Source organism: Silurus aristotelis (assembly GCF_946808225.1).
Source record: "Silurus aristotelis genome assembly, chromosome: 9".
Taxonomy (NCBI): Eukaryota; Metazoa; Chordata; class Actinopteri; order Siluriformes; family Siluridae; genus Silurus; species Silurus aristotelis.
The window spans coordinates 27951279-27964114 of NC_139582.1; the positions used below are offsets into that span (position 1 = coordinate 27951279).

Genomic DNA, 12836 nt, shown 5'->3' on the forward strand with positions numbered 1-12836 from the left:
AACAAAAGTTAGCGCTTTAAAAAAAAATATGCGTCAACGCTAATTAATTTTAACATCACTTCCGCATTTCTATTTTTACAAAATAAATAGAACAGAGGTGAAATTAAATCCTTCAACTCGACACACGTTTGTTCACGATGTCCTTTCTTTAGTCAGATATATTAAAAAACGAATAGCGATTCAAAATGATTCTTTTAATCACTATTTATTTTTTTATCTATTTTTTGTTTTACCATCCGGCAATTAAAACCGTCCGTGTGGAAACAGAGCTAAAGTTCCGTTTGGTGTCCTGAAGATTAGATCCCAAACGCCATCATTTGAAACATTTGCAAGAGTATTTTGACGAGCTGCTCTAGGTTGAGTTTGGTTTCACAAATAATAAACATACATTTGCATAAAGCATCAATATTCGTCCATGTTGATTAAGTTGCGATTAATCACCAGTTAACTCATGACAACCATGCAATTAATCGCATTAAAATATTTTATATATATACACACACACACACACACACACACACACACACACACACACAATTATTTATTTACTTACACAAGACTGGAGACCTGTGTGTGTGTGTGTGTGTGTCTGTGTGTGTTGCTGTACTGCTAGGTTAATCCAGCCATTTCACTGACCTCATTGCGCAAATAAACGTGGCAAACCACGTTTTTATCAGGAGAAGCTCACGCCGTCAGGTCGCAGCACCCTGACTTCCTGCACACACTCGTTTCACAATCCAAATTTTATTTTGGGTTGCAATTTTTGTGTGCCATCTGATCTCTCAGTACCATTACAATCAATTTACTTTTACTTTTCACACACACACACACACACACACACACACACACACACACACACACACACACACACACACACACACACACACACACACGTGCACATTCAAGAAATTTGAGACGAGGGACGGCACAGGGAATCCGATAGGAATGTTTTAATTTCGTGATAAAAGTGGGAACATCTTCACACACTCAGTATGTGCATTACATTATTTTATTATATTTATTTATTTATTATATATAAACTATATACATGAAATCTTCACAATCTAGAAAAATAGATTTGTCGCTGTAAAAAAAATACATTTCCTGAACATCAGGTATCAAAAAATGGACAAGCTGAGAGAGACAGTTGGAGAGGAGGTGTAGAATGAGAGGGAGAGAGAGAGAAAAAATGAGAGAGACAGAAAAGCAAAAAACAGCACCATACGTCCAGATGGTCTGGCATTACACAGAACGTGAAAGTCGTGGAAACAAAAAAAATGAGAGGGAGGAAAGAAAAAAAAAAAACGTGAAATGTCATATTTCTCCTTCTTCATCGCTGAGAGATTTCGAATTGATCAGGGATTTTTAGGATTTGTCTCAGTCGGTTTGTGCTTTTCGAGTGTCAGGAGCATTTCCACACGCACACGGCCAGACTTCCGCCGAAGAACATGTACAGGAGGTTCTTGACCTCGTGCGAGATCTCGAATCCGAAGCCCTCGCCGATCACCACGTGCCACGAGCTGCCGAACTTCTTGTCCATTGACTCCTTTATCATTCGGGCTGCACTCTTAAACACACACACACACAAAAAACAATAATAATAAGAGGAGGCGTGTTATGCAAATAATCCTTGGTGGTGCTGTGGTGTAAATATAACCTGGGTTATAATTATGTGCTGCTTTCGACCGAACGCTGAGTCTCACACACCTCGTTGTTGGTTGCAAACTTCTCGCACGCTGTAACGCACAGATCCATCGTCTCCGCCCTCATTTCCTCTGGCATGTCTGTGTGCTACCGAGTAAGAAAGTGAGAGAGGATGAAGCACCTTAGAATAGGGTTCTAAAAAAAAAAAAAAAAGGAGGTGAGGGTGTCATCTTCACAAAACATCACACATACTACTCCTACGTTCACTGAGGTGTGTGTGTGTGTGTGCTACTCGGGTGTAGTGTGCCAGGAAATTAAAATAAACCAACAAAGAGCAGAGGAAGAGGGATGGATGGATGGATGGATGGACGGATGGACGGATGATCAATCGATCGATCGATCGATCCACTGTATGAGTATTGTGGACACCTGACCATAAGATTATGTGCTTCCTGAACGTTCCAATCAACATCTACGCTCCATTTGCTGTTAGAAATAACCTCCACTCTTCTGGGAAGATGTTCCACTTCTCCCCACAAGGAATCCTCGGGTGCAGGGTTCACATTAATCATGTTCCCTAGGTTTGAGGTCAGAGCTCTATAGGAGGCCACTCAAGATCTTCATGGCACTCACTTTGTGCACAGGAGCAGGTTTGGGTCTCCTAGTTCAAGCTTCATGCTGAATCCATTATATAGATCTGGTGTCCCAATACTTTTGGCTGAATGCTCTAAATTACCCGAATCAGAGGGAAACTGTGCAGCCGCTTGCAATCCGCCTCCTCCTTCTTGCTCTCGGACGTCTCCGCCATGCCGTTTGTTTTGCACACAAAAACGAGAGGTCCGTCTGATCGTCAGAACTTTGTGCGACGAAAATATCTTTCGATATCATGTGACCTGCTGAGAGAAAGAACGCGTTGTATTATTGAATATTGACATCTGGTTCACTTTCCCCCCTCACTAGGACTACATTTGAATCCGCGATCGACATGCTGAACACGGAACCCGTCTACGTGCACGTTCTTCCCTTGCTGGGTTTCCTCAGGGTTCTCTGGTTTCCTTCACTGACCCACAGGACCCCCCCCCTGTGAATACTGTATTACTCCTAGATGTGAACCTGTGTGTGTGTGTGTGTGTGTGTTTGCACTGCAATTCAGAATGCTGGGATCCACCTGACTTCCTGAGTCCGGTTCCATCACCCCATTACCAGGTACCGAACCAGTGTCTGATGGAGAAGGTCATGAAGGTTGTAAAGGAAATGAGTACTTGTATGAACTGGGTGTTTTTCATGAGCATCCTGTTGGCCTTGCAAGAGCTTCCAATGATCTTATACAGCGCACCAGATCACCTAATAATAAAGATCAACCGGATTTAAACCCTTTTTTACACCGGATTTGAGATCGATTATGATAAACATTAAATCCAATACTGAACTAGCAAACGCTGTCCACAGTATACACCATGCTGGCTAGGCTAATGAGTGATGCTTTCCAAGCCTCACATCCTACATCAGTTTTGTATACAATAACATCCATATATAAATATATCCATGTAAAAGAAGGAGCGGAACTTGTTCCTTACATGTTGAACGGAGATGCTGAAGGCTACATACGGTTTGGTTGTTTAGGAGACATCGTGAGCCTAGCAACCGGAAATCTCGCGAGAAGTGGGCACGTGAACTCGGCGTGAACTCCGCGTGAACTCGCCAACATGGAGTCAAGTCTTTCAAGTCTTTCTATAACAGTGTATAGTAAGTAAGTGGGCGTGAATTTCACACCCAGACCTTCACTGGTGTCCAACCTGACTCAATCCACAGAAATGCAGTATGACTTTACAAGCATACAGTGAGAAGGGATGTCATTACTAAAGCAAGAAACACAATGAACATAATTCAACAAGTCTCGTTTCACTGTAGCCACAACTGCACTGAACACAAGCATCTATATTAACCTCATTAAATGTCCCCAGGTTTTCCCTGCATTTTTTCCCAAGTGCGTTATAGTTGTCGTGGGGATTTGACACGAAGGCAAATTGTGTTTTTGTGCAAATTGTACAGGAACGAAAACAAATAAATGCTTAGTGAAAAAGCTTAACAACTGCATTGAATTGTTTTGGCTTTCGATTTTTTTTTAATTCCCCTTACGCTGTCCAGCTTTTCTTGAAAAGTCTGTCTTGTAAATGGCCTTGTAAGTGTATTTGTGACCGAATCAATTTCTCCTCCTCTGTCAGCCATAGTGGAATAAAAACAAACAGCTATTAAATCCACATGAATGTATTGGAGTTTGTGCAGTTTGCTACAGATGCAATTCGCGAGTCTGTTTTTAATGGTCCCTCTGTAGAACATCGTGAGGATACGTGGAGTGAACTGGGTTTTTCTCTTTTTTTTTTCCAGAACTAGAGACGCTGTTTTGCTTTCCTTGGGGTGGAGCTGTTGTTGAGGGACCTTGTGAGGTTCTTTGGGTGTTCAGCAGGAAACGATCGGGACGTGTCCTCCTAAAGGCAACAACCATCTCTTTTGCTATTGTCTACATTCAGGTCTTTGGCTTTGCCTCGTCATTCTTGCTGATGAGACCCATCACAGTATTTTTATCTTGTCATTGGAGGGAAGGGGAGTGAAGAAGCTAAACGAGGCTCAAAACGATTACTTAATGATATACTGAAAGGAGTTTGCTTGCTTCTTAGAGGGACAGGGTTTCTCACAATCACACTGAAGCCTTTTCGTAATACATCAATAGCAAAGTGTAATATTTTACAGTGTATGGTCCAACGTTTGTGGACACCCGACCCCCAGGACCCATCTGTGGTTCTTCCACAGTAAAATTGCCCCTAAATCCAAAAGCACAACTACATCTACAATGCTTTGGTGTGCTGTAACGTTACAATGTCCATTTATTAGAACCAAACATAGTTTGCATAAGAACTCGTCCTGTTTTGGACACCCTTTTACATGAACAGATTGCACCCCAGGACATCAGTGATCCCTGAAGCCTTCATGTAACAGCGAAGGGAGGAATGTAATTGATTGTAATGCTGAGGTGGTCACATGATTCTAGACAGGTGTGCAGATGGCACTTGTACATTTCAGCATCATTGCCAACATGTTACACGTCCTTCCCTTTGCTGTCTGCCCTACATTCTCTCCGCTTGAACATCTGGCTGCTGCAGAAGATTCCACTGCTGCCCCAAATACACGCTTGACCTAAGTGCTTGCACAGATGTGCGTTTGAGAGACAGAGGAAGGGAGGGTTAGGGTTGGCAAAAAGGCATTGGACCAGACAGACAATTACAATCATAATGCCTTTTTTTGTTTTGTTTTTTAAATACGTCTCCTGTACTGGACTTTTCAGGAGTTTCAGATATTGGTGCCCTAGACATCATTGTATGAATATAATGGTCTTGTTAAACCGGCAATTTAACTGTATTTTATTTTGAGTGTGGATGACGTCGTTCATTCACAAATAGACATACAGAGAAGATAATAGACATAGGACGCTTTAATGTAGTATTACGGGAGCGCCAAATGCCAGGACCTCCTACCTGTACAATTAATCATGACCCGCTTTGTGCTATAAAATATACCCCAGGTTAACAATATGTGATGCTTAATCGATTTATGAAACGAAAGAGAGAAAAAGCGGGAGAAAGAGAGATAGAGAGAGAGAGACAGATGTGACTGTAGGGATCCGGAGCGAGATGATTAATGCATATCTATAATTGAGCAGCACCAGGAAGGGAGAAAAGTGAGGTCGTGGAGGACAAGGAAATAATAATAATAAAATAATAATACAAAAAGACAAATGCCTATATAGATTTAAGGCCCAAACTGGGACCACAAAATTGAAGGCACACCATTGCATAGGATGACTTTGGATGTGTTATCATGAAATGTTCTGTGTGCTTGAACTAGGAGACCCAAACCTGTTTCAGCATGCAAAAAGCCAGCTTCAAGAAGATATGCTGTAGATCTTTTGCTACAGAGTTCTGACTCTCAAACCTTCTGAACATCACGTCTGGCACCCCGACTCCACCGCAGGCCTCCATAACGTCGCTTAGATCGGTACCTGGCTTGACTTACACCCTTGTGGTTGAATAGGCACCAATCTTCACAACCGAAATCTTCCCATAACAGCGAATTTGGACTACATGTGCAATGAGATTTTCAACCCTATTGAACATCGCTGCCATTATTCGGAACGCTGACTGCACCCTCGGCCCTCTTTGTGCCAACAGTTTTCGGGGAAGAACCGAGTATTGCTGGGAAAATCATGTCCTGATACTTTTGCCAAAATTGAGCAGAAACCTTAGATTTTATTTTTCTCAAAATTTCTCATTTATTTATGCTTTAAGTGTTAGATTCGTGGTTTAGAATGCATTATTAGGAAAGCAGGCCTGATGGATTATTGTTCACACTTTTGGACTGCGGGTCCGAGGTCTCTTCGACGGTTCGTAAAAAACTCCTTTACCTATCTGGATAATCTTGTTGTTCAAAGCACAAAGCTCATCACATTGTACCTGATTATCTGCCTCCCATAAAGTCACACACACAATAAATTCACTACAATGCAGAACATTTCCCCATCACTGTTTTAATATCATCATCCACATAGTTCACAAGATAATCAAAAAACCCAGTGCGGTGTGAAACAGTGTATGGATAAGCGCTACAGTGACATCACAGCCGGTCGCTATTGACTAACAGCCAAAAGAGGCAAAAGTAAAGTTGGGTGTTTGGACCCAAAGCGACTTCCTCCTGCACTTCCTCCTCTCGGGGCGCAATCGAGAAATCTCGCCTGATGAAAATACGCGATATCGTTCGCTCCTTATACCGAATATATTCATACTGAATACGCAGACGTGAGAAGAAGTGAAAAAAATATTCACGTCCATCCGTGTCGACTGGATACGAGAGAATAAAATGCACAAAGAATAAGAATAATAACAACAATTGTTGGCGTGAAGTAAAGAATATAAACCGATATTCGTTATTTGTAGAAAATAGTTGGGTAAATGAAGATTTTTTATTTTTTTTTAATGTCAATAGTGTGGAAAACACGTCGTCTTTTACGGTTTTTGAGACACGCGTGCACGTTTCTTTTGTTTCTTTGCAACAAACTGTCATTTAACGGTACGACGAATGATGTTGACCAAACAAATATATACGTGTTCATTATTATTTTTTATGTATGGAATGGTGCTGAAGTATGGAATGGTGCTGTGGACATGTTGGTTTAGGGTTCCTTTCATTTTTTTGGAATAATTCTCCAACCTTCTCTGCTCCAAAACAACTCCGCGTTTGGCCGTGGTGGGTGAGGGAGTCCTCGAACATCTTCTCTCTTTCCTCCGTTACACAGAAGTTCTTCTGTTAAACCAGAAATGTCCCATTTTGAGAACTTTCTTCCTGTCGATTCCTGTCTCTGTTTTTTTTGCGCTTTTACAAAAGGAATGCTTGTGTCTCGAAAACCATTAAAGACTAGATGTTTGCCAACTTTTGACATTCATAAAAAAGCAACAACAACAACAAAAATACGTTGATCAATTAAAAGTAAAAAGAAAAGTAAAAGAAAATAGTGCAAGGTCTGAGAACGCTTGCTTTAATAAGAGTGCAGTGGATTTGAAATAAAGGCCGCTACAATCACAGTTACACTGTCAAGAAACACAGTCAGCGTGGACGGGAAGGAAAATATCGATCCTACTGAGAACCACGTGAGAGCGAATGAGTGCGGGAATGACATGAGGGTCACAGCCGATGAGAAGAGGATTACACGCATGAGACACAGGGAGAAATTACACAGTGGCTTTTAAGCACTTAGCAGTTCCGTTGCAGTCATTGGCCCTGCAGATCCACACACACACACACACACACACACACACACACACACACACACACGGACATTGACATGGAGAAAACATGAATGCATTATGTACCACAGTGAACATTCCTAACGAACAATTTTCTGGCTTCTCTCTCTCCTGACACGCCTTTATTTCTGGGCTGTGGCATCACTGGTGCAGGGGTCTACTGGCTCCTTGGTGGCTCCTCCAAAAATGTCCACGTCTCGATCCGTCCACGACACGACGTTCCCCGTGAGCGCAGGCTCGCCGCAGGCCGCCAGGGTGCCGATCTCGGCCGGCGACAGTACGCGGTCCCACAGGTTAAACAGAGACAGCTCGCCTACCAGAGCCTGCGAGGCATCGAACTGTCCGCCCGGCATGTCCTGTAGCATAGCAGGGTAGAGGGTTCAAACGAATACGGATTTACCAGCTGAATTGTTCAGAATTATGTCGTTGTCATTGTGACAAATAGCTACACGGCAACACTATTGCAGCATAACATTTACTTTGGCAAGGAGACGACGGTTACGTAGCTAGCTAGGGTTTTAGACAGTTACGTAGCTAGCTAGGGTTTCAGACAGTTACGTAGCTAGCTAGGGTTTCAGACAGTTACGTAGCTAGCTAGGGTTTCAGACAGTTACGTAGCTAGCTAGGGTTTCAGACAGTTACGTAGCTAGCTAGGGTTTCAGACAGTTACGTAGCTAGCTAGGGTTTCAGACAGTTACGTAGCTAGCTAGGGTTTCAGACAGTTACGTAGCTAGCTAGGGTTTCAGACAGTTACGTAGCTAGCTAGGGTTTCAGACAGTTACGTAGCTAGCTAGGGTTTCAGACAGTTACGTAGCTAGCTAGGGTTTCAGACAGTTACGTAGCTAGCTAGGGTTTCAGACAGTTACGTAGCTAGCTAGGGTTTCAGACAGTTACGTAGCTAGCTAGGGTTTCAGACAGCTACGTAGCTAGCTAGGGTTTTAGACAGCTACGTAGCTAGCTAGGGTTTTAGACAGTTACGTAGCTATCTAGGGTTTTAGACAGCTACGTAGCTAGCTAGGGTTTTAGACAGTTATGTAGCTAGCTAGGGTTTTAGACAGTTATGTAGCTAGCTAGGGTTTTAGACAGTTATGTAGCTAGCTAGGGTTTTAGACAGTTACGTAGGAAGACTGACAGTTTGAATTTGGTTTTTGTGAATTATTATTTTTATTATGGCCAAAAAAAAGTGAAGATCGGATCATTTTATTGATTTGGTCCTTTGAATCTTTTTTTTTTCGAGTTTCATCATTTAGTTCATTACATGTCTCTGAACAGAAGTCAAATAGAATGGTAACTTTTCAATAGGCAGATCCCCAAACTCGTCTACATGCACAATCTTTGACTATAGCTCCAATAATGAAAATATGACAATGCAGCTAAGGACAAATTATGATAAACAGATTTCATATCCTTCATATCTCCTGGTTCTTGTTGTCACGTGACTCCCATAATTATTTTAACAATAATGTCAAGATAAAATAATTGCATTGTGTGGCATATATGGGAGTCACGTGATACAAGCATGAACGACTCGGACAGAGGACTCGTGAGACTCCGTTATGTTTCCTGTGTAATGCACCGCACCGTAAACTACTACTCAACTACTCAATTCTGTTTCCCGTACATAAACTTACGGAGGGTTCGTGATGCCTAGGTCTAACGCGTCCAGTAGAAAAATTAACGAATCACTCTTCGAGACGACTCGTTCTTCTGAGTCACATTAAAGACTCGTTCGTAAGACCCACCACTAGCTCTCATCTACGTGCAGTGGGTTTTCCCAGGCAACCACACGCTTCCTTTCCTACAGTCCAACTCACCTGTTCTTGTCCCAGAACCAGCACACCTGCTGATCTGATCGGATGCCATGATGACAACCCTTCGCCCCGCCCCTTCAGCTTTCCTCCCTGGTAGGCCTTCCATACTCCATCACGTAGAGTCCAGCTCACACACACGTGCTGCCAAGTGCCAGGAGGGAACGACAGCGGCAACTGTGCCACCTATAGTAAAGAGGATATAACGTTTCATCATTACACAAAGGTTCAAGCAATAATGTTGACATTTTCACACGGACTGGTTGTCATTTAGGACTAAGCCCTGGCCTTCTTTGCTAGTTTTTTTCCTAGTCTGGGTTGCCTTTGCTAGTTTTTCTAGAAGCCTATTCCTTGAACCTTGAATGTGAAGCACACATCCACATCTCCAGAGTTCACGGACGTGGTTGAACGGCCACCAATAGTAAGACTACTTGGTATGAAACATAAACTTGAAGCTGTGTCTTTTCACGCCTCCCACCTTAGCATTGATAAGCAGTTCGGCTGGCTTATGGACGCCTTGCAGGAGGACGAGTTCGTTGGGCTGCTTGTCCACGGCGTATGAGAACGGCGTCCCGATCCCGCTCTCGGTCGCCTTCAACCACACGCAAGCCGTGAAGGCGTACATCTCCGGAATGTTCCGTCTCACCAAGCCATACATGTAGTTGGTCCGCATGGGGAAGGACAGCTTGAAGCCCTGTGGGTAACTCTGCCCTGTAAAACCTGGAGGAGGGGGATATGATAAGTTTTAGGTGCATGAACAAGTCTTGTTTTGTCACAACAACATATCGATAAATGCATGAATCACACCTGATTACCGAATGGATTTTGGTCAATATGGCAGGGGGCTATTGAATTCTGATTGGTCAGAAGGGATTGATTATAGATTATTGAAGGAGTCTCTAGTGGTCTTACAGCACTGTGAAAGATTGAGGGAGGTTTTCCCCTACAGGAACGTCTTTGGAATATAGAAGTGAACAATTTATTAATTCTGGTTAATATGACAAGCAGAAATTCGGCCTTATGGACTTAGCAAATAAGAGGGTAGGCCAGCAAATCATTGTTCTCTGGTATATACGATGTCAAACCCCCCGAATGAAATCCTCACTTTGCTCCAGCTCTGAGATGCGCTCATGCAGAGTGTTGATGCCCTGGTCGATGCGATGGTGGTGGTTTTGTGTCTCCTTGCGTAGGTTCTTCCTCTCCTCCTCCAAATGCTTTACCTTCTGCACGAGCTCGCCGCCTACGTCCTCCACTCGCCCACCGGACTGGCCCAGTGCCAAGCGCATACCCGTTGAGCCTGCTGCCACCTCCGAGTGGTTCAGCAATGCAGGCACCATTTCCAGCTGAGGAACAAACAAACAGAGAAAGAAAGAGTTGGGTAGGAAAGGGCAGAGCGGAACGCATCGGAAATGGTTACACGGCGTTATTTAACGCATGAGACCACGAGTTAAGACGTAGAAAGGATTTTCCGCGCCTCAACCGGACAGGCTGAAGGCCATCAATTCGTTTTGTTTGATTCGGAAATTGGATCAAAACCCGGAACTTCAAATCCTGTCCATGACTAATGCATCATACAATAAGTGAAAGCCAGGAAATGAATCAATATCAATTTGGCTTGTCTGGTGAATATAACAACCCTAAGAGTAGACAAGCTGACAGCTTTCTCTCTCTCCGTCTCTCACACTTACTCACACTCACACACACAACTGCTTATAATTTATGCATGTGTTGTTCCCCACCCAGACAAAGTGTGTGTGTGTGTGTATAGGTGAGAAAAGAAATAATGACATAGATACACCGTTTTTTAAGTTCAATTGCAGCATTACCTTTATATAGAAATCTAAACTATACCATACTCCAGAAGATCCAGTTTTCTGATTTACACAGGAGATCTAAACGATTGGTTCAATTCACTTATACGCCTTTTTACAATAAACATCATAACTAGCATTTTTCCCCAAAAATACAGATATTAGGTTTAGATTTTGGTCTTTAATAAGGAAGCCTGGAGGTGACTGTGGAACCAGATGTGACAGAGGAAAATACGAAGATGTCTTTCTACTTCTGGGTTATGCTTCCCTTCCAAAAAAAAGTGTGTTTGAAGGATCTTTAGGGGAGAAAAAAACAAACCTAGTTAAAGTTTTTATAGGTTATAGTATAATTCTACATGATATTAGAGCATTATGCTACAAGATTATGGTTCCTGGTTTCTCACCTCCAGCTTCTCGATGCGGTCTTTGAGCTGGAGGATGGCTCTCTCGAGCTCCTCGACAGCCCGGGCAGTGTGCAGCTGCGCTGCGGCGGATTCCCGGACGCCATCCCCAGCCATGAGGCGGCGTCGCGCGGGGACCGACGCGGCGGCTCCGCGTTCCGCCACGCTGCGCTCGTCGAGCAGCGCGCTCTCGCACTCGGCCAGCTTGCCGGTGAGCTCGTCGATGGTCCTGCGGTCAGCGGCGATCTGTTCGCTCTGCAGCGCTACGGTGCGCCGGAGCTCCTCGGCAGTGGCGCTCAGCGCGCCCCAGTCTTCATCTTGGTCATCGCCCTCGGCCTGCTGCTCGCGCTCTTTGTCGCGTCTCCGGCGCCTCATCGCGCATTCCCCGGGCGGCACGGGCGAGCACAGGAGGCGGCTGAAGACGAAACGCTGCGGGCTCGCCCCGGCGCTCAGCTCGCCCAGGAGCGGCGTCTCGAGGCCCGCGCCCGCTGCGGGCTCCTGCTGGCTCGTGTCGGCGCCGTACAGCGCACCCAGCGACCCCGGCGGCAGTGGCGACGCGGTGCCGTTGGTTGACGCGGGGGACTGCGGGGAGGCGGCGGCAGGTGCTCGCGAGTACACGCTCGCCACGATGCACACCAGCGCGCCGAGAAACGCGAGCGCCCCGGCCCCCGCCACAACCGCCACGAACTTCATCTTCAGCACCGCACCGATAGTCTTCTCGTGACGCAGTGATGCCCTGCGCAAAATCTCCAACCGCGTTTAGACCCTTTAAGAAAAAAAAATCCGGTTTGCGTGTTTTTCTTGTGCTTGTAATCCTCGGTGTGGCCTTTCCCGTGGATCCTGAATGTAATTTTAACGATTCGGTGATGATCCTGGCCTGCGAGCTCGTCACTCATCTACCCTCCTCTTCCTCCTCCGTTGCTAAGCACCCGGTTTCCATGGCTACGCAGACAGTGATGCTGAAAGGCAAGAAATGGCATCTACAGGTTTCTTTTTTTTTCCAATTTGCCATAACCAGAAATGATGTCTGGCTCCCACAAGGTACCGTAAATCCTAGGAATGTACATGGAAATGCAATGGATCTTAAATCAGTCAATTTTAGTTTATTAATACACCTGAAATGATGAAGGTACATCCACAGATGAAGGACAGCATTAAAAGGGAATCAGTTGCTTTGGAGCATTTCTCGAATCATTAAGAAGTGAATTTCTCCAAACAGTTAGTACATGAGCCTGAACTTTTCTCATAATCCTTAGTTCACCTCTCAAAAGTTAATATCCATGTCAATGAACTCCTCAATGCCGTTCACGAAGAAAA

General features: G+C 44.3%; 2 protein-coding genes across 5 annotated transcripts; both read right to left on the reverse strand.

The window, feature by feature from the left end:
* Positions 1-886: 886 nt before the first annotated feature.
* On the reverse strand, positions 887-3333 carry dnal4b (dynein, axonemal, light chain 4b). Of its 3 annotated transcripts, none has more exons than XM_083550743.1 (4): positions 3222-3333; positions 2381-2540; positions 1708-1791; positions 887-1567 (listed from the first exon to the last, which is right to left on the reverse strand). In XM_083550743.1, the coding sequence occupies exons 2-4, from the start codon at positions 2450-2452 to the stop codon at positions 1403-1405; spliced, it is 321 nt and encodes a 106-aa protein (XP_083406869.1). In that variant the 5' UTR covers positions 2453-2540; positions 3222-3333; the 3' UTR covers positions 887-1402. The 3 variants fall into 3 exon arrangements, with proteins under 3 accessions (XP_083406869.1, XP_083406870.1, XP_083406868.1); XM_083550744.1 differs by lacking the exon at positions 3222-3333 and adding an exon at positions 2818-3079; XM_083550742.1 differs by having other exon boundaries at positions 888-1567; positions 2381-2537.
* Positions 3334-6210: 2877 nt separating this feature from the next.
* On the reverse strand, positions 6211-12679 carry nptxrb (neuronal pentraxin receptor b). Of its 2 annotated transcripts, none has more exons than XM_083550745.1 (5): positions 11523-12679; positions 10413-10650; positions 9786-10027; positions 9314-9493; positions 6211-7855 (listed from the first exon to the last, which is right to left on the reverse strand). In XM_083550745.1, exons 1-5 carry the CDS (start codon positions 12210-12212, stop codon positions 7622-7624), a joined length of 1584 nt encoding a protein of 527 aa, XP_083406871.1. In that variant the 5' UTR covers positions 12213-12679; the 3' UTR covers positions 6211-7621. The 2 variants fall into 2 exon arrangements, 1 of the variants encoding a protein (XP_083406871.1); XR_014535138.1 differs by having other exon boundaries at positions 6729-8061; positions 8506-9493; positions 11523-12424.
* Between the last annotated feature and the right edge of the window lie 157 nt (positions 12680-12836).